This window comes from Tamandua tetradactyla, chromosome 17 (genome assembly GCF_023851605.1).
Source record: "Tamandua tetradactyla isolate mTamTet1 chromosome 17, mTamTet1.pri, whole genome shotgun sequence".
Taxonomy (NCBI): domain Eukaryota; kingdom Metazoa; phylum Chordata; class Mammalia; order Pilosa; family Myrmecophagidae; genus Tamandua; species Tamandua tetradactyla.
The window spans coordinates 19884353-19905859 of record NC_135343.1 but is presented as its reverse complement, the minus strand read 5'-3'; the positions used below and the strand labels follow the sequence as shown (position 1 = coordinate 19905859).

General features: G+C 36.6%; 1 protein-coding gene across 2 annotated transcripts in view; it reads left to right on the top strand.

Moving 5' to 3' along the window:
• The window catches only part of FBXO11 (F-box protein 11), a 124755-nt gene that overhangs the window by 87953 nt on the left and 15295 nt on the right, over positions 1–21507 (top strand). For both annotated transcript variants that reach the window (XM_077134167.1, XM_077134166.1), the window contains exons 12-18: positions 15426–15643; positions 16581–16666; positions 17984–18078; positions 19377–19499; positions 19588–19673; positions 20475–20551; positions 20637–20780. In XM_077134167.1, coding sequence (XP_076990282.1) covers positions 15426–15643; positions 16581–16666; positions 17984–18078; positions 19377–19499; positions 19588–19673; positions 20475–20551; positions 20637–20780 — 829 coding nt within the window. The remainder of the gene's footprint in view (positions 1–15425; positions 15644–16580; positions 16667–17983; positions 18079–19376; positions 19500–19587; positions 19674–20474; positions 20552–20636; positions 20781–21507) is intronic.

Genomic DNA, 21507 nt, shown 5'->3' with positions numbered 1-21507 from the left:
ACCCATGCTCTCAACTTCAGTTCTCCAAGTTTGTTTATTATAGTTAGTTCATATGAGTGAGGATGATAACATTGTCTTTTTGTTTCTGACATTTCAGTCAACATACTGTCCTCAAGGTTCATTCACCTAGTTGCATGCCTCACAATTTCATTCTTTCTTGTAGCCGCTCAGTAGTCTGTTGTATGTATGTACCACAGTTTCCACTTCCATTCTTTAGGCCACCTCTGTCCATTGTGAATGGCTAACACTACTGCCATAAATACCATTGTGCAAATATCCATTCGGGTCTCCACTTTCAGTTCCTCCAGATATATAATAGAAGTGGAGTTGGAGGATCATATGGCAACCCCACTCCTAGCCTTCTGTGGAACCACCACACTGCTCTCCAGAGCGGCTACACCTCTCAGCTTCCCTACCAGTAATGAATAGGTAGATCTCTTTCTCCACATTTTCTCCAGCATTTGTCTCTCTCTGCACATCATATAGCCCATCCTAAGTAAAAAAAATCAATGGTTCCTGGTATAATCACATAACCATGTGTTCGCCACCACAGTCTATATGAAGACATTTTCTTTTCTTCCACAAAGAATCCCATAGCCTTCCCCCATATCCCTTACTCACTGACATTTAGTTTTGGCATATTGCCTTTGTTACAGTAAATGGAAGCTTATTACAATGTTACTGTTGACCTAGCTTTCATTGATTGTACTTTTTCCTATATAGCGTCCCATTTTCAACACCTTGTGGTGTAAACATTTGTATTAGTTTAAGCTGCTAGAATGCAATATACCAGAAATGGATCGGCCTTTATAAAGGGAATTTAATAAGTCACAAGTTTATAGTTACAGTTCTAAGGCCAAGAAAATGTCCAAATTAAGTCACCAGCAAGAAGTTATCTTCACTCAAGAAAGGCTGATGCCATCCGGAACACTTCTTTCAGCTGGGAAGGCATGTGACTGGCATCTGCTAGTCCCTTCTCCTGGATTCCGTTACTTTTAGCCTCTGTTTCCTGTTGGGGTACCTCATCTGGAGTCTGTGGGTCTTCATTAGCTGCTCTGGGACACAGTTCTGGGTTCTGGTTTGCTTAGCATCTTGTGGGAAGGCACATGGTGACATCTGCTGGGCCCTTCATTTCCACACGACTGAGTCTTATGTTGGCTCTATCAGTTCTGAAGCTAACTGTTCTCCAAGCATCTGTATATACTCAGTTCTAAGCTCTCTCCAGAATGTTTCCTGTTTTAAAAGACCTCAGTAAACTAATCAAGACCTACTCTGAATGGGTGGAGTCCCATCTCCATCTAATCGAAAGTTTCTACCCTACAATATTGAATCAGGATTAAAAGAAATGGCTGCCCCCGCAAGATTGGACCACAAATAAAACATGGCTTTTCTGCAGAAGGTAATATTTTCAAACCAGTAGAGCATTCATTTGTTCTCCCTTATGCAAAAACATTCTTATATTTTTACACTTAGCATCATTGTCCACTCTAGGCATTCCTGAGTTACAGCATCTCAGTCTTTATCCTTTATCTTTTTTTCTGATGTTGTACATGCCCTCAGCCATTCTCCCTCAACCATACTCACATTTAGCTTCATTCAGTATACTTATATTTTTATGCTATCCATTTCTGACTTTTTACAATCAGTCCATTTGCATAGTCTGTATTCCTTCAGCACCAGGTGCCCAGTTTCTACCCTCTTTCTATCTCCTGATGAACTGTGTTCTTTTTTTTTTAATTTTTATTTACAAAACATAACAAAAATACAAACATTCTTAACGTATGAACATTCCATACTTGGTATATAATCAGTGACTCGCAATATCATCACATAGTTGCATATTCATCACCATGATCATTTCTTAGAATATTTGGATCACTCTAGAAAAAGAAATAAACAGAAAAAAGAAAAAACTCATACATACCATACCCCTTACCCCTCCCTCTCATTGACTACTAGTATTTCCATTTACCCAATATATATTAACCTGTGTTCCCCCTATTTTTTTTCTATACCCCTTACCACTCCCTTTCATTAATCACTTGTATTTTAATTTACTCAATTTAACATTTGTTCCCCCATTAGAGATTGATAGAGTTTTTTAAAACTTTTTTATTGTATAATATAACATATATACAAAGCAAAGAAATAAAAATGCAATAGTGACACTTCCGGAGAAGATGGCGGCTTAGTAAGACGCGCGGGTCTTAGTTCCTCCTCCAGAAAAGCAACTAAAGAAACAGAAACAATACAAAACAGCTCCCGGAGTCACGACAGAGACCAAAAAAGACAGCGTACCCCATTCTGGAACGGCTGAACGGGTAGGGAGAATCCACTGCTGTGAGATACCCGAGGGGTGCACGTTTTCCCGGCTGGGGTGGCTGGCATCTGGGGTCCCCTCCACGCACGTGGCTCCCCGGTCTGACTGGGAACATTGGATAGTGGGGCCCTCCCGTCACGCTTGGCGTCTCGGGCCAGCTGGGCAATTTGGACCGGCACTCCCCCAAGCCACGGCCAGCGACCCCCGCCTCCACGCGCGGTTTCCGGGGCCGACTGCCCCGCAGACAAACGACCGCCACGAGCGCCACCTACTGGGCAGGAAAAGAAAAACAGAGCCCAGAGATTCCACAGAAAAACCTTTCAACCAGCTGGGTCCCACACCCAAGGAGATCTGATCAAATGCCCAGACACCAGCAGAAAATAATGGATGACGCTCGGAAAATTGAAGATATGGCCCAATCAAAGAAACAAACCAATAGTTCAAATGAGATACAGGAGCTGAGACAACTAATGCTGAATATACGAACAGAAATGGAAAAACTCTTCAAAAACCAAATCAATAAATTGAGGGAGGACATGAAGAAGATATGGGCTGAACAAAAAGAAGAAATAGAAAATCTGAAAAAACAAATCACAGAACTTGTGGGAGTGAAGGACAAAGAAGAAAAAATGGAAAAAACAGTGGATACCTACAATGGTAGATCTAAAGAGACAGAAGCTACAATTAGTGAACTGGAGGATGGAACAACTGAATTCCAAAAAGAAACAGAAACTATAGGGAAAAGAATGGAAAAACTTGAGCAGGGAATCAGGGAACTGAATGACAATATGAAGCGCACAAATATACGTGTTGTGGGTGTCCCAGAAGGAGAAGAGAAGGGAAAAGGAGGAGAAAAACTAATGGAAGAAATTATCACTGAAAATTTCCCAACTCTTATGAAAGACCTAAATATACAGATCCAAGAAGTGCAGCGCACCCCAAAGAGAATAGACCCAAATAGGCGTTCTCCAAGACATTTACTAGTTAGAATGTCAGAGGTCAAAGAGAAAGAGAGGATTTTGAAAGCAGCAAGAGAAAAACAATCTGTCACATACAAGGGAAACCCAATAAGACTATGTGTAGATTTCTCAGCAGAAACCATGGAAGCTAGAAGACAGTGGGATGATATATTTAAATCACTAAAAGAGAAAAACTGCCAACCAAGACTCCTATATCCAGCAAAATTGTCCTTCAAAAATGAAGGAGAAATTAAAACATTTATAGACAAAAAGTCACTGAGAGAATTTGTGACCAAGAGACCAGCTCTGCAAGAAATACTAAAGGGAGCACTAGAGTCAGATACGAAAAGACAGAAGAGAGAGGTATGGAGTAAAGTGTAGAAAGAAGGAAAATCAGATATGATATATATAATACAAAAGCCAAAATGGTAGAGGAAAATATTATCCAAACAGTAATAACACTAAAAGTTAATGGACTAAATTTCCCAATCAAAAGACATAGAATGGCAGAATGGATTCAGCTTTAAGACAAGATAAACTTATGAACCATGTAATAACATGGATGGACCTAGAGAATATTATGCTGAGTGAATCCAGCCAAAAACTAAAGGACAAATACTGTATGGTCCCACTGATGTGAACGGACATTCGAGAATAAACTTGAAATATGTCATTGGTAACAGAGTTCAGCAGGAGTTAGAAACAGGGTAAGACAATGGGTAATTGAAGCTGAAGGGATACAGACTGTGCAACAGGACTAGATACAAAAACTCAAAATGGACAGCACAATAATACCTAATTGTAAAGTAATCATGTTAAAACACTGAATGAAGCTGCATCTGAGCTATAGGTTTTTGTTTTGTTTTGTTTTGTTTTGTTTTGATTTTACTATTATTACTTTTATTTTTTTCTCTATATTAACATTCTATATCTTTTTCGGTTATGTTGCTAGTTCTTCTAAACCAATGCAAATGTACTAAGAAATGATGATCATGCATCTATGTGATGATGTTAAGAATTAATGATTGCATGTGTAGAATGGTATGATCTCTAAATGTTGGGTTAATTTCTTTTTTTCCGTTAATTAAAAAAAAAAAAAAAAAGAGAAGGAATAATTGGAGATGAAGGGATACAGACTGTACAACGGGACTGGATATAAAAACTCAGAAATGGACAGCACAATACTACCCAATTGTAATGCAATTATATTAAAACACTGAATGAAGCTGCATGTGAGGTATAGGTTTTTTGTTTTTGTTTTTTTTGTTTTTTTTTCTTTCTATTATTGTTTTAATTCTTATTCTGTTGTCTTTTTATTTCTTTTTCTAAATTGATGCAAATGTACTAAGAAATGATGAATATGCAACTATGTGATGCTATTAAGAATTACTGATTGTACATGTAGATTGGAATGATTTCTAATTGTTTTGTTAATTCTTTTTTTAATTAATAAAAAAAAAAAAAGATGCACATACAGATAAAAAAAAAAAAAATGCAATAGTTTTCAAAGCACTCTTCAGCAAGTAGTTACAGGACAGATCCCAGAGTTTGTCATGGGCTACCATACGATCGTCTCATATTTTTCCTCCTAGGTGCTTCAGAATATAGGAGGCTAAAGGGCTTAAATGCTTTTTATCATCACAATCTACTTTTTTTCCTTCCCTTTTTGTGAACAATGACATATATACAAAAAAGCTATAAATTTCAAAGCACAGCACCACAATTAGTTGTAGAACATATTTCATACTTTGACATGGGTTACAATTTTACAACTTTATGATAACCTGTGTTCTTTTTTTAAATTTATTATAATTAAAAAAATTTAACAACAAACAAAAACATTAACATATGATCATTCCGTTCTACATATATAATCAGTAATTCACAATATCATCCCTTAGTTGCATATTCATCATTTCTTAGACCATTTGCATAAATTCAGAAAAAGAAATAAAAAGACAACAGAAAAAGAAATAAAATGACAAAAAAAAAAACCATACCCCTTACCCCTCATTTTCATTGACCACTAGCATTTCAAACTAAATTTAACATTTGTTCCCCCTAGTATTTATTTTTATTCCATATGTTCTACTCGTCTGTTGACAAGGTAGATAAAAGGAGCATCAGACATAAGGTTTTCACAATCACACAGTCACATTGTGAAAGCTATATCTTTATTCAGTCATCATCAAGAAACATGGCTACTGGAACACAGCTCTACATTTTCAGGCAGTTCCCTCCAGCATCTCCATTGCATCTTGAATAACAAGGTGTTAGCTACTTAATGCATAAGAATAATCTCCAGGATAACCTCTCAGCCATTGACACTTTGTCTCATTTCACTCTTTCCCCTTTTATCACCTGTGTTCTTAATTTTAACTCTCAAAGTTCATTCATTAATGTTAGTTCATATTAGTGAGACATAAAGTATTTATTTGTCCTTTTGCTTCTGCCTAACTTTTTTCAGCAAAATATCCTTAAAGTTCATCCATATAGTTACATGCTTCATTACTTTATTTTGTCTTACAGCTGCATAATATTTCATTGTATGAATATACCACAGTTTGTTTAGCCTCTTGTCCGTTGATGGACATTTGGGCTATTTGCATCTATTGACAGTCGTAAATAATGCCACTATACTAGTAACATCGCCATCCAAATGTCCATTTGTGTCCTTCTTGCCTTCAGTTCCTCTGAATATGTATCTAGTAATGGGATTACTGAATCATATGGCAGTTCTATACTTAGCTTCCTGAGGAACTGCCAAACTGCCTTCCAGAGTGGTTGCATGATTTTACATGCCTGCTAATAGTGGAAAAGTGTACCTCTTTCTCCACATTCTCTCCAGCTCTTGTCATTTTTCTGTCTTTTTGATCATGGCCATTCTAGGGGGTGTGAGATGATATCTCATTGTGGTTTTGATTTGCATTTCCCTAATAGCCATTGAAGTTGAGCATCTTTTCTTATGGAGTATGTATCTTTTAAAGATAGGGATTCTTTCTTTTTGCTTTCTTTCACATAAGCACAATGTCAGTCTCACTCCTAAAGAATAATTAAGACTAATTGCTTAATGTCATCAGATTTTCTATCACTGATCAGTTTCTCAATTATCTTTTCTATATTTAATATTCAATGCATTGCAGTGCTTTTCTTTTGCAAAATAAAATGTTACCACCTGAAGAGGGCATGAGACTTTGTTGGTTTGTCCAGGTTAGGTGATACCCCAATATATCCCAGAGTAATTTGAGCAGTGAATAAAGTATTTGCAGAATCATCCTGGGCACTGGGAAGAAAGAAGGAAATATTCAACTTCCCCATTTGGAGAATTTCTGATATTTTCACAAGCGATGGGAGCAACCAACTCAATAGGCTGAGCCCTCGATCTTTGGGTTTGCCCATATGAAACTTATTCCTGCAAAAGATAAGTTAAGCCTACTTAAAATTATGCCTTATAATTACCCCCAGAGAACCTCTTGTTGCTGAGCTGTGGCTTCTCGAAGCCAACTTGGCAGGTGAACTCACTGCCTTCCTCATCATGTGGGACATGATCCCAGGGGTATAAATCTCCCTGTCAGTGTGGGTCAGGACTCCTGGGATGAGCCAGGACCTGGCATCATGGGATTGAAAAAGACTTCTTGACCAAAAAGGGGAAGAGAGAAATGAGGCAAAACAAAGTTTCTGTGGCTAAGGAATGTCAAATAGAGCTGAGAGGTTATCCTGGAGGTTGTTCTTATGCATTATATAGATATTCCTTTTTAGTTTATGGTGTATTGGAGTGGGGTTAGAGGGAAGTACCTGAAACAATTGAGCTGTGTTTCAGTAGCCTTGATTCTTGAAGATGAGTGTATAAAGGTATAGCTTTTACAGTGTGACTGTGTGATTGTGAAAACCTTGTGTCTGATGCTCCTTTTATCCAGGGTATGGACAGATGAGTTAAAAAAAAAGGGTAAAAAATAAATAAATAATAGGGGGAATAAGGGGTAAAATAAATTTGGTAGGTGGTAGAAATACTAGTGGTCAATGAGAGGAAAGGGTAAGGGGTATGGTATGTATGAGCTGTTTTTTCTTTTTATTTTTCTGGAGTGATGCAAATGTTCTAAAAAATGATCAAGGTGATGAATCCCCAACTATGTGATGATATTGTTAGCCACTGATTGCACACCATGTATGGAATGTATGCGTTTGAAGATTTGTCACTAAAAATATATTTTTTTAAGTCACAGCAATGCCAAATGAGTATAAAACTTTTTAAACATTCATTATCAATTTTTGCATTTAACTCATGGGTGAGAAACAAACTGGTTGTAGACTGGCACTAACACCACACACAGTTTTAGAGCACTGCATTAGATGACAAATTCTTTGCTCTCTGTGTTGAAATCTCTTGCAGACCTCTCACTTGTTTTTTCACTTTACCTCACCTTGAATTGTCTTCCTTAGATGGAAATTTTAAGTTTTAGACAAGAGAAACTACATCATAGAGTGTTTTCTTCTGATTTACCTCTTCGGTCTGAGATGTTTTTTGGTTTGAGATTATTACTATGACAGTATCTTTCTTCTTCTATAACCCATTCATGCCACTAGTTCTTAACACTTTAATTAGAAAATCATTGGTCATGCTTAAGACCTACAGTTATATGTAGGAAACTGTTCCTTGATAAAAGGTATAAGGTAGAAGTGACTGCAAAGCCAAGCAGAGGAGGCAGGAAGCCAAATGCAAGCAGTTATTGAGTGGGCATCATGGCTGGAATCACCACCATCCGGGCGGTGAAGTGCGAGATGCAGATTTTGCGATAGCTGGCTGATAATGCCAAGGAGAGAGCTCAGCGCTTCTAGTGGGAAGTGGAGGAACAAAGGGTGACCTGGGAACAGGCTGAGACTGTAATGGCTTCCTTGAACCATTGGATCCAGCTGGTTGAAGAGGAGCTGGACCACACTTAGGAGCACCTGGCCACTGCCCTGCAAAAGCTGGGGGAAGCAGAGAAAGCTGCTGATGAAAGCGAAAGTTATGACTGTTATTGAAAACTGTGCTTTAAAAGATGAAATAAAAATGGAACTCCAGGAAATCCAATTAAAAGAAGCTAAGCACATCGCAGAAGAGGCAGATCAGAAGTATGAGGAAGTGGCTCATAAGTTGTTGATTACTGAAAGAGACTACACTGAGGGACAAGCTGAGCTGGCAGAGTCCCGTTGAGATGGATGAGCACATCAGACTGATGGACCAGAACTTGAAGTATCTGAGTGCTGCTAAAGAAAATTACTCCCAAAAAGAAGACAAATATGAAGAAGAAATAGAGATTCTTACTGATAAGCTCAAGGAGGCAGAGACCCATATCGAGTTTGCTGAGAAATCAGTAGCCAAGTTGCAAAAGACAGTTGATGATTTGGAAGATAAACTGAAATGCACCAAAGAGGAGCACCTCTGTACACACCTCTGGTTGACGTGAATGAGATGTAGAGCACCCCAGTCCCGCTCTGCTGCTGCTCCTCCCTTTGACCCTGACTCTGCCTGAGACCAGCCTGCCCAAAGCTGAACTTTAAACTGAAAGCTGATCTTTAACTGGAAGGCTGCTTTCTCCTCTTGCAGTATGCCCCCACACCCATCCACCCACCTACCCCTGGCCCCATGTCTTTTTCACCAAACTTTCTCTGCCTGTCTCAGAGATTGCAGTTGGACTAGGAACTGAGCACCTGTGAGAACAACACTTAAGGGAATGTGAGCACAGTGCAAATGTCTTTAAAACATGTTGTATACATTTTGTAAGTACCCCCCTTTTTTGTTGTAGCAACCATCTATAAAACATTGCAGATAATTCCATAGCTCTGAAGCAATAATCGAATCCTTTTCTCACTTTTGGAAGGTGTGTTGGTTAGATTCAGTTGTCAACTTGGCCAGGTGAGCATACCTAGTTCTGTTGCTGCGGACACAAGCCAATGATACGTGAATCTCATCTGTTGCCAATTACATCTGCAGTCGACTAGGAGGCGTGTCTGCTACAATGAGTGAGGTTTGACTTAATTGGCTGGTGCTTAAATGAGAGAACACAATGTAGCACAGCCAAGCAGCTCGGCATTCCTCATCTCAGCACTTGCAGCTCGGCCCGGGCCTTTGGAGATGCAGAAAGAAATCACCACGGGGGGAGTTGTTGGAACCCAGGGGCCTGGAGAGAGGACCAGCAGAGACCATCCTGTGCCTTCCACGTAAGAAAGAACCTCAGTGGAAAGTTAGCTGCCTTTCCTCTGAAGAACCAACAAAATAAATCCCCTTTTATTAAAAGCCAATCCATCTCTGGTGTGATGCATTCCGGCAGCTAGCAAACTAGAACAGAAGATAACTTTTCAGCTTCATACATACTGGTCTCTCCAAAGAGGAGGGAAAGAGGTATAGGCCTACCTCACAGAAAACTAAATGTAGCCCAGGAAAAGACTTCATTGAGGGAGACCTCATTGTTCTGTACAAAGCACCAGCCAAACCAGAAAGGTGATTCTAGGAGTCAGCAAAAAAAAAAATTACTGTTGAGGTTTTCAGCTTTAAGGTATCTTCGGGCAAATTTACTATTTTTATTTTTCTCATCAGAAGTGACCAAATTAATATGATATAGTAAGACCTCTGAGACCAAATCTTTGTCTGGTCCTTTCTCTGCCACTTATGTTGGAATGACCACTGATGTACTCTCCTGCCTCCTTTTTAAAAAAATAAATAAATAAAAGAACTTTTTTGCCACTGATTTAGCCATATGAAACATCTTATCACCCTTTTCTGGATCTGAAGCTGCTCTCTAAAAGTGCCATCTTATGTTTTATATCAGACAGTGCTGGAGAAATTTTGAATAGCTTATATATAAAACTTTTTTTTTAATTTTATATTATTTTGAAACTTTGCTTCTTTGGAGTTGGGGAGCACTGGCCACCCCATCTCTACAGTCTGGGCTGGCAGTTTGCAGATATTTTCAATTCTTTTCCCCACCTAGTTCCCTCTTTTTGGTGAGGTTTCTGTGAGGTCTGTTAAGTGTGCATCTTGCAACTTGTTGGCTTAGAATGTACCTCCTTTTGGAGTGGTCTCTTTTAGGGGCAGATTGGGAGAAAGAGAAACCAATAATGCAACTGTTAAGTATTATTTGTTAGATCTCAGCATTTTCCTGTTCCTCATCTAGATTTCACAGTATTTATAAATGTGGAAATTTATTTCATAAAGATAGCATATTTTTCATTGCTTATTGTTATATTTGGAAAATTTCAAGAGAAAATTTAAAAAACTAAAAATTTCACTTCAAAAAATTGAAAATAGAGAAGACTATCCTACCTTTTATATTTTTTAAATACTGTTTGGTTTTTAACTGTTGCTAGAATGACAGTTTCAAGGATTGGCAGTAATATGTAAGGCAGAGATTAAAAAATGCTTGTGCTAAGTCAATAACAAACTCATAATTTAAATAGAAGAAGCTCTTACTAATCTGATAATCTGACGGGCAGATACATCATTTTATAATATGGAGTTGCCCAGTAAAATGCCCGTGCTTTTGAAGTCATGTACATATATGTTAGAGTATTCATGTATGCATCTAAGATGCTAGTCAGAATTCTGTCTAAATTCTATTTATAGTTCTGTATTATTGGACCATTTTACACTAGACCCATCTCTTAACAAAATACATGCATTCCATTAAAATGTATTTTAAAGCAGTCATAATAAAGAGAGGTTTCCTTATAAAATTATAAAACTGTGTCAGTCAATCTTTATCCTTTCAGAATATAATAAGATCAGTTTTAGCAATTGTAGAGGCTTCTGGTTTTAAGATCATAAAGGATTAAAGTTTTTCTGCTGCCCGTTTTCTTGAAAGTTACTCTAAAACAAAAGACACGGACTACAAACTTCATCTTTGGTGGAAAATTTTGAACGCTTAGCCTGAATTACAATATGATGAATGATTGATTACCTGTGACCATGGCAACCAGTCCAGACTAGAGTAGGTTCTAAGACCTCCTTATATTCAGGAAGACACATTGGTAAACTTGTTATGAATGCAAATATATTCCAAGGTGATTTAGACAACTGATACCAAGTTTTGGATATAATTATCACTAGAAAACTTAAGCAAAGGAGAAAAGTATGACAAGTATTAACTTTAGGGAAAATGAAAAGTTGTGCAGCAAACAATACATCATCATACTTTATGGCTCAGCTATGACGCACAATGATCTAACCAAAATTATGGCATAAGTATATTGGGAGGATAAAATGTATGAGTGTGTACAGTGGGGAGAGATAGAGCTAAGTCCTCATTTTCCATAATGAAAAATCAGTTTTAGATAATGCCTAAAACTGAAAAATCAAGATATTTCTATACAAGTATGATACTTAAAAATAGAAAGGTAGGGCAGAGGATTATGGAAAGATAGCAGAATAGAAGGTTCCAGGAATCAGTCTCTCCATCAGAAGAACTGTTAAACAGGCAGGAACTGTCTGAATCAATTCAGTTTTTTTTCAGAAAAAAAAAATTCTGTTTTTACAACTCCAGAGTCCAGAAGAACACTGTATAGCTTCCAGGGAAGAACAGGAGAAAGAGGCTGGCACATTACAGTAGCTATTACTTCATTGGTCTGTCTTCACAAGCAGTTACTGGTGCCCATCTCGCAGTCTTGCAGCAGGCCACAGTAGGTTCCAGCCTCTGGTGTGACTTACTGGAGCCAGAAAGAAACGTAAAATCCAGTTCCTCAGAATCTAGGATGGGCACACACCAATCACTAGACACAGCTTTTGATTAGCAACTTCACATTCCTGGGGGCCTGGCTCTGAGTTCAAGAATGGCCATTGTCCAACCTACTGGGAACAAAGTTGGCAGAGAATACTTAAAGACATTTCCCCGGTGCTTCTGAGGACAGTTGAAAGGCTGTATTTGCTGCGCAGGTCAAGAAAGTGCAGCTTTGGGGAGCCCTGGAAGAAGCAGCTCCTGATACCCTTCCTGGCCCCTCCCTCAACCCCTTTCTATGACAGCAGGAATCCTGCACTCCCTTTGTGGGTCTCTGGCCTTATTCGTGGTGGGGGAGGAAAGCTGACTGAGGAAACATCTCTCTATCCTGTCCTCCCCTCCCAGAATTTGCCCTCAGGGCAAGAGCAGCTTGAGACAAGGAAAGCTGTGTAAGAAACATTTGAGGTGGATGACCTCGGGCACAGGCTTACTGCCTAAAATCCTGCAATAGAGCACTTGAGACTGGGAGATGGTCTGTCTCCTAGGAAGTAGAGGGGGCATTCAAATGCCTATAAACAGGGAAATTAGCAAGCACAGGCCCAGGACAAGACATAGGCCCAGAAAAGATAGGGAGGACCGGCACTTTGGGTTCTCCTTGGGTGGACCCTCCTGATAGAGAGCTGACACTCAAGAAAATCTGTTGTATCACTAGGTTGTTACAAACTCAAGAAACAGACATCTCAAGGAATTAATGCCATAGTTAACATTTTAAAATAATATATATTCAGTGTGCAACAAAAGATTACAAAGAAACGGAAATGTTGGCCCATCCAAAGGGAGAGAATAAAAATCCAGAACACCAACGAAGAAAACCAGACTGGGCATACCAGATAAAGACTTTTAAAAATGAAATCTTAAAAATGCTCAAGGAGATAAAGAAAAATCCAGAAAAAGAACTCAAGTATATCCAGAAAACAACAGATAAACAATATAATCATCTTAATAAAGAGATGGAAATTTTAAAAAGGAACCAAACAACACTTGTAGTTGAAGAACAGAATAAATGAAATTTAAAATTCCCAGGAAGGTTTCAACAGCAGATTGAATCTGGCAGAAGAAAGAATCAGCAAATATGAAACAAGACAACTAACATTACGCTGAGGAGCAAAAAAGAAGAAAAGAATTATAAAAAGTGAAAATAGCCTCAGAGTTTTCTGGGACACCAGCTGGTAGGAGTCCCAGAAGAGAAGAAAGAGAGGAGGGGCTAGGAGGTATATTCAAAGGAACAATGACAGAAAACTTCTCAAACTTAGCAAAAAGCATGAATAAGCAAATCCAAGAAGCTCAGAGAACACCAAACAGGATAAACTCAAAGAAAAATACACTGTGATGCATGTTGATCAAACTGTCAAATGAAAGGACAAGTAGGGAGTTTTGCAAGCTGCAAGAGAGTCCCGATTAGATTAAGTGCCGATTTCTCACCAGAATCATGGAGGTAAAAAGATAGTGGATTTAAATACTGCTGGAAAAGTGCTGAAAGAAAATAGCTGCCAAAAAGAACTTTATATCTAGCAAGACTTTCTTTCAAAAGTGAAGGAGAGGGGGGCAAAAATGAAATAAAGGGTGCATGGGTGGTTCAGTAGTAGAATGCTTGCCTTCCATGAGAGAGACCCATGTTTGATTCCCGGACTATGCACCACCACCCCCCAAAAAAATGAAGAGAAAAAATAAATTAAAAAATAAAGAAAAAAAAGAAAGAAAACTGAAGGAGAGGTTAAGATATTCCCAGATAAACAAAAGCTGAGGGAATTCATCACTAGACCTTTCTTACAGGCAGTATTAAAGGGAGTTCTTCAGATTGAAAAAAAAGAACATTAAACAGTGGTTCAGAGCAACATGAAATAAAGGCATGCAATAAAGGTAAACATTTGGGCAATTATAAATGCCAGTACTGTTGTACTTTTTGGTATGTAACTCTACTTCTTACTTCCTACAGGTGCTGAAATTCAAATGCATACAAAATAAGGGTAAATCTATGTTGGACATTAAATTTAAAAGATATAGTTGGTAACACGTATTAAAAAGGGTGGAGGGCCAAGTTGAATTCTTGATATTCTCACAAGCAGTGTGGACAACCAAAGCTATAAGCTGAGCCCCCAGTCTTGGGGTTTGTTCATATGAAACTTAACCCAACAAAGGATAGGTCAAGCCTACTTAAAATTAGGCCTAAGAGTCACCCCCTAGAGAGCCTCTTTTGTTACTCAGATGTGGCCTCTCTCTCCAGCCAACACAACAAGCAACTCACCACCCTCCCCCTGTCTACATGGGACATGACTCCCAGGGGTGTGGACCTTCCTGGCAACATAGGACAGAAATCCTAGAATGAGCTGAGACTTAGCATCAAGGGATTGAGAAAACCTTCTTGACCAAAAAGGGGACAAGTGAAAGGAGACAGTGTCAGTAGCTGAGAGATTCCAAACAGAGTTGAGAGGTTATCCTTACGCATTAAGTAGATATCACCTTGTTATTCAAGATGTAATGGAGAGGCTAGAGGGAACTGTCTGTAAATGTAGAGCTGTGTTCCAGTAACCGTGTTTCTTGATGTTGATTATATAATGACATAGCTTTCATTGTGACTGTGATTGTGAAAGCCTTGTGTCTGATGCTCCTTTTGTCTACCTTGTCAGCAGACAAGTAGAACATATGGAATAAAAATAAATAATAGGAACAAATGTTAAAATAAATTTAGTTTGAAATGCTGGTGGTCAGTGAGAGGGAGGGGTAAGGGGTATGGTATGTATAATTTTTTTTTCTGTTTTCATTTTATTTTTTTCTGTTGTCTTTTTATTTTTTTTTCTGAATTGATGCAAATGTTCTGAGAAGTGATCATGATGATGAATATGCAACTTTGTGATGATATTGTGAATTACCGATTATATGTAGAACGGAATGATCATATGTTAAGAATGTGTTTCTTTCTTGTCAATTTTTCTTTTTAATTTAAAAATTAAAAAAAATTTTTTAAAAAGGGTGGAGGGGTATAGGAAAAGTATATGTGTATGCTCTTGAATTCAAAGTGATGTCAAGCTAAATATGATTGTTATATATTTAGAGAGTTAAATTTTGACCCCATGATAACCACAAGAAAAATGAAAAAAATATGTCCAGATAGAAAATAGAAGGCACTTAATATGGTACAACACAAAAAAACTAATAAATATAAAAGTAAGCATAAATGAAAGAATTGAGGGACAAAAATGCACAAGACTTATCAAATTCAGTGTTTGAAGGAAGATAGAATAGGGGGATGAAACGAAGTTTGTTGTACATCTTTTAATATGTCATTCTTAGTCTTAATTCTGATATTTAATTTTGAAGTATATGTTAAAAATTTTAAGTGACATTTCTTTTTGAAAAATAACATTTACTTAAGGGATTAATTTCTGTATTTTTCAGGGTTACTTTGAAAGTTGCAATATACACAGAAATAGGATAGCAGGCTTTGAAGTGAAAGCATATGCTAATCCCACAGTGGTTCGATGTGAAATTCATCATGGACAGACTGGAGGAATATATGTTCATGAAAAAGGAAGAGGACAATTCATAGAGAATAAAATCTATGCAAATAACTTTGCAGGTGTATGGATTACCTCAAATAGTGACCCAACAATAAGGTACATATATGTAATTATGGATGGAAATCACTTTTTCACTCTAAAGTTTATGTTATAACAAGAGTCAAGATACTTAGACTTGATTCTTAAAGTTTTTTCCTAGACATCTGAATGTTGTAAAATAAATTTTACTGGTAAAAGTATGTGTATTTGAATGAACATAGTTATTACATGATTAATTTTTGGTGTTCTGTTTTTTTTAATCAATGATCTGTGCATAATAATTATTTTATGAACAATTGCAAATGCTGTGATTTTTCTTTAACATTCATGAAACTGCATTATAGATAAGTAAATAGACTGTGACCTTCCCTTGGAACCTGAATTACCTTGCCTTCTCTTCCTTTTCTGAGTCAGCAGATAGAATAACACAAGAAACTATTTCAAAGATTCTTGGGGAGAGGCCAAGAATATCAAAAAGTCAAGACTTCATGCTGTCACATTTCTTTAATAATTCCTACTGTTCCCTCCACAGTAAGGAAACAAATAGATATCCATTATTAAGAACATTGGCCAAAACTGTAGACCAAAATTAGTATAATTTATTCGAAGACCATAAATTATTTTCTGTTGTCAAATTTTATTTTCACTGGCTATATGAAAGTAGATTAGGAGACTTCCATGTTAACATTCAACATATGTTTGTAGATCAGTAAAAAAAAAATGTGTATATAAGCTGTTTTAAGGGGAATTTTTAATCTATTTTGTCTCAGATAGTAGATGGCTTTTCCAAAGTCTTAGGTTTTAGAAAGATCTAAATAGGAACATGAAGTCATCTAGTCTGGTTGCCTCATTTTGCATATTAGGAAACCAAGGTCCAAAGATGGTGAATAATTTACCCAATTGACATGATAATGAGTGGCCTTACAATTGTATAAAGTAAGTTAGCTTTGCAGAATTAAGTGCTTATTTCTTTTATTATTTCACATAATTGTAGGGGAAATTCTATATTTAATGGAAATCAAGGGGGAGTTTACATCTTTGGTGATGGACGAGGCCTTATTGAAGGAAATGATATTTATGGTAAGCCACTGGTTTTGTTCTATAAGATTTTAGAGAATTATCTGTCTGTCTGACATTAGCAAAATGGGCCACTTGCAAACCATTCCAGGTAGGAGAATTGATCTAGTTTCTTAAAATTCTCAGTAAAACTTATTCTGTGATATTCAGTTAGCAAATATTTACTGAAGAGTACTACATACCAAGCCTTCTGCCAGATAAGAGATAAAAATAATAAATAAGATTCTAGTCTTACCAGAAAATTCACAAATATGTGGAGGCTCAACAACACACTCTTAAATAACCAGTGGGTCAAGGAAGAAATTATAAGAGAAATTAGTAAATAACTCGAGGCAAATGAAAATGAAAATACAACATATCAAAACTATGGGATGCAGCAAAGGCAGTGCTAAGAGGGAAATTTATTGCCCTAAATGCCTGTATCAAAAAAGAAAAAAGGGCAGAAATCAAGGAATTAACTGTCCACTTGGAAGAAGTAGAGAAAGAACAGCAGACTAACCCCAAAGCAAGCGTTTGGAAAGAAAGAATGACGATCAGAGCAGAAATAAATGAAATTGAGAACATGAAAACAATTGAGAAAATCAACAAAACCAGAAGTTGGTTCTATGAGAAAGTCAATAAGATTGATGGACCCTTAGCAAGACTGACAAAAAGATTCTAGTCTTAAGGACTATTTTCAGTTTCCTTAGGTTCACTCCATTGTTTAATACTTAAATTATTTCTGTGGTATTTAATACATTTGTGTACTAACTAGAGAGGAAAGAGAACCATTCCTCATTAAAGCTTTTGCAGCACTTAGTCAGGAAACAATTATAATGGATATTTATATGCTAGACATGGATATGGTACTAGGCTTTCTCTTTTCTAACACGTGGATAATACTTCCATGTTTATTCAATATCAGGTGCTGTTGTAAGCACCTTACCTGAGTTAAGGCATATAATCTTCACATCAACCCCATGAAGTATAGATACTTAAATTTCCCTGCTTATTAATCGGGAAACAGAGGCAGAAAGAAGTTAAATAACTTACTCAGAATCAAGTAGGAAGGAAGTAGGCTTTCTGGGATTCATAGCTTGGCAGGCTGGCTTCAGAGTCTCCTCTCTTAGCCACTACGCTATACTGCCTACAGCCCTTCTGCATCTATATATACTCCCAAGTTTCCTTAGTTTTTACATGTAATACTCAAGGGCTATAAGTGTCATTCTGAATATGACGTATTTCACACCTTACTAAAATCCTGGTAAGAATTTTAATATCTAATGTGAAAATATCTTGTGTACTCCAAATGTTGACATTCTAACATTTATTTTTAAATAGGCAATGCATTAGCAGGAATTCAGATTAGGACAAATAGTTGTCCAATTGTCCGACATAACAAAATTCATGATGGCCAGCATGGTGGGATTTATGTGGTAAGTTAATGAATACAGTTCTGTAAACTCATGCATCAAACCCAGAAAATGAAAAGGGGTTGGTTGGGGGATAATGGCTAACATTAATAGACTGTAATCAACTTTTGGAATATGAATTTGTATATGTTAGTAATACTTGGGCAATAAGTAAGACTCTTTTTCTCCCTGCCAGTATTAGAATGACTTTTGCTTCTATAGTATGTGTAAAATTACTGTAAAATTTAATCAGCACCTAATAGACTAAATTTAGGTGATAGGAGATGAACTTTTTTTTTTTAAAGAGAGAGGGAGGAAGGGAAGGAAAGACAGAGAGAAGGAAGGAAGGGAGGAAGAAAGGGAAACATCTTTAAACATTTTCTTGTTTTATTGTATTTTGTTTGCCTGTTTGTTTTTTACATGGGCTGGGGCCGGGAATCGAACCGAGGTCCTCCGGCATGGCAGGCAAGCACTTTGCCCGCTGAGCCACCGCGGCCCGCCCGGAGATGAACTTTTTATTAAAGTCTTTAATTATAAAAAAATTTGACAATATGGGTTGAACTCATAACAACACAACGCATTCAGTCTTTTAATATGTAGAATTTTGTCAGTGTGACTGCTGTATAAGTCTCAGAAATTATCCAAAAGCATTAAATAAAGTAATAGTATATCACTAGAAGTACCAATATTAGACTTAAATATTTTTACCTTCTGAAAAAGTAAAGTTTCATTTGAACTTATGTTGAAATATAATGGCATCTTGTTAAAATTTTAAATCACATGTTATTATTCCATGGTATCTGAATCTATTACATCTGATTCAAGTAAGAAAATACAGGATATTTCTAAAAGTTCCTTTTGTTTTATATATATTCCAGGGTGATTTACAGTTCTGAAAGTGGCTGGTTTTTTAATAATTTTCTGATAAAGTAAAAATTTTAGTAACCTGAGATCTCACTATTTGTAATTTACTGGTAGTAAGTCTGAAATAACTATTAACTTACTGAATGGGAAATCTTCAGGCTATTACACATTTTAAAATCAAATAAGGGGTCCTTTTGGTAAAGAAAATTGAATGATAATACTCTTAATGTTTATATTTGGAAATACACAACCATAAAAAGAACATTATAAAAACTTTGGAAGCATTTAAACTCAGGTATAGGCTGTATAAATAGGATATTGTCACACCTCCTTACCTAGGTTAAAAAAAAAGCAGAAATTTACATTTTTTTTCTTTAAATGTCTTTAAGGGATAGGGAGATACTCTATAAACTTTCTTAGAGATGAAATACATTGTAACCAGTATAACTTTTATTTAGCATGAGAAAGGACAAGGCGTAATAGAAGAGAATGAAGTTTATAGTAATACTCTTGCTGGAGTCTGGGTGACAACTGGTAGTACTCCTGTACTGAGAAGAAATAGGATACACAGTGGCAAGCAGGTAGGATTATCTTGGATTTCTGGATTATAAACACATTGTTTTGTAAACACTCCTGTTAATTTGAAAAAAAATTTTTTTTTAATTTTAGGTCGGTGTTTATTTTTATGACAATGGACATGGAGTGCTAGAAGACAATGATATCTATAATCATATGTATTCAGGGGTTCAAATAAGGTAAACATTTTTACAATTGGGTTTTTTTTTTTTTTCAGGAGGTAATGAGTAGTATGAAGGGTATGTAGAAGAAATTCCCTGTTTTTTAATGCTTAATCTTTGCTTCACCTTTTATACATGTATTCACATTCTTATTTGCACTCCTGACTTAAATTGTCGGAAGATACCTTGCCTTGGACTAGCTGAGAAGAGCAGCCAATGGCACAAATGCCATTAGTGCTCATGTACACAGTTCTGTCATCCCCTCTGAGTCCTATCAGCTGCCAGGGTGCTCCTTCATATCCGGAGAGTGAATGAATCATGACTCTGGGTTAGTCAGAAGGTATCAGTATTTCTCAGAAAGATGATATAAAAAATACTTGTGTGTACTATAGGCCTAAAACATTGTAGGTACTTGGTAAATGTGAGTTTCTAGCTTACGCTATTTTTGTCAAAATAATAGCTTTTTACATCCTCTTTCCTATATTTAATAGTTTGTAGAACTCTAGTCCTAATAATCATGTAATCACCCCTTCATTTTACATTTGAGGGGAGTATATAGTAGAAATATAACACCCCCTATATTTTAGTTTACCTATTGGGAGACTCTATAGTAATAATATTTAATCTTTAGCAAAGTGTGTTCTGTGGAAAACATAGGGTTGAGCAAAATTAACTGGTTTCTTTACTAGTTTCTCAAGAGCATCCTAAGGGACTCTGTGGTATAGTCAGTTCTTAAGTATGATTAACTGCTACCTTATGCAATATGGGAAAAGGGAAGAGAAGCAGTTAAAATATCATTACATTCTGTTTTATCCACAGGACTGGAAGCAACCCCAAAATTAGACGTAACAAAATCTGGGGAGGACAGAATGGTGGAATTCTGGTTTATAATTCTGGTATGTTTATCTGATATCTTTTTTCAGTGTTAGAACTTTAGAAATGTGTCTCTTAAATATAACCTGATTGTTTTTGCATTTATAGGTCTAGGCTGTATAGAAGACAATGAAATATTTGACAATGCAATGGCTGGCGTCTGGATTAAGACAGATAGTAATCCTACACTAAGAAGAAATAAAATCCACGATGGAAGAGATGGTGGCATCTGTATATTTAATGGGGGTCGAGGTATTGTTAATTTTGCATTAGTGAAAAACCCAGTTTTCCACTGTTCTTCCATATCTTTAATGATCAACGAAATTGCAAATTCATATAATTTATAAATGAGTGGATCTCAGTATTTTCAAAACTTGAGATGGTTTGGAGATTAGTGCCTGAAATTAAAAGAGACAATGTTTACAGAATTTTTTTTCCTTTTGTAGTCACCTTGAATGTACCAGATCTAAGGTTTTTGTTTTTTTTTTTTTTTAAGGAAGTATAAATTGTTTATATCTTCTCTGTGGACCTCTTATTATTCAGGGCAGTGATATGACCATAATAAATTTCAAAGTTGGGTTATAGAATTAGGTGTGAGAAATTAATTGACCTGTAAATATATGAAAATGTCTAGTAAATGGGTATTGATTGCTTTTGTAACTGTTTATACTTGTGTTTGTTGGAGAATGGAATTAATTGATGAAGTGCACAGTGTGCCTGGATTGGTGTATAAAGGTCGACTTACTTTGCATTGAGGCAAAAATTGAACAAACTCTGCCCTTCGCAGATGGATGGTGTTTATAAAGGAAGGCTGGAGGAGAGTGTCAAAGGCAAATTTATCACCATTCCTGAAATGATAATAACCCAATTGATAGGAGTCTTCTGAAGATAGAGAGAGAACATAAAATACACAATGGCCAATTTTATGCAAATTGCTTAGAATCGCTCTTTAGCTGTGTCTGAAAAATAGGTGTTTACT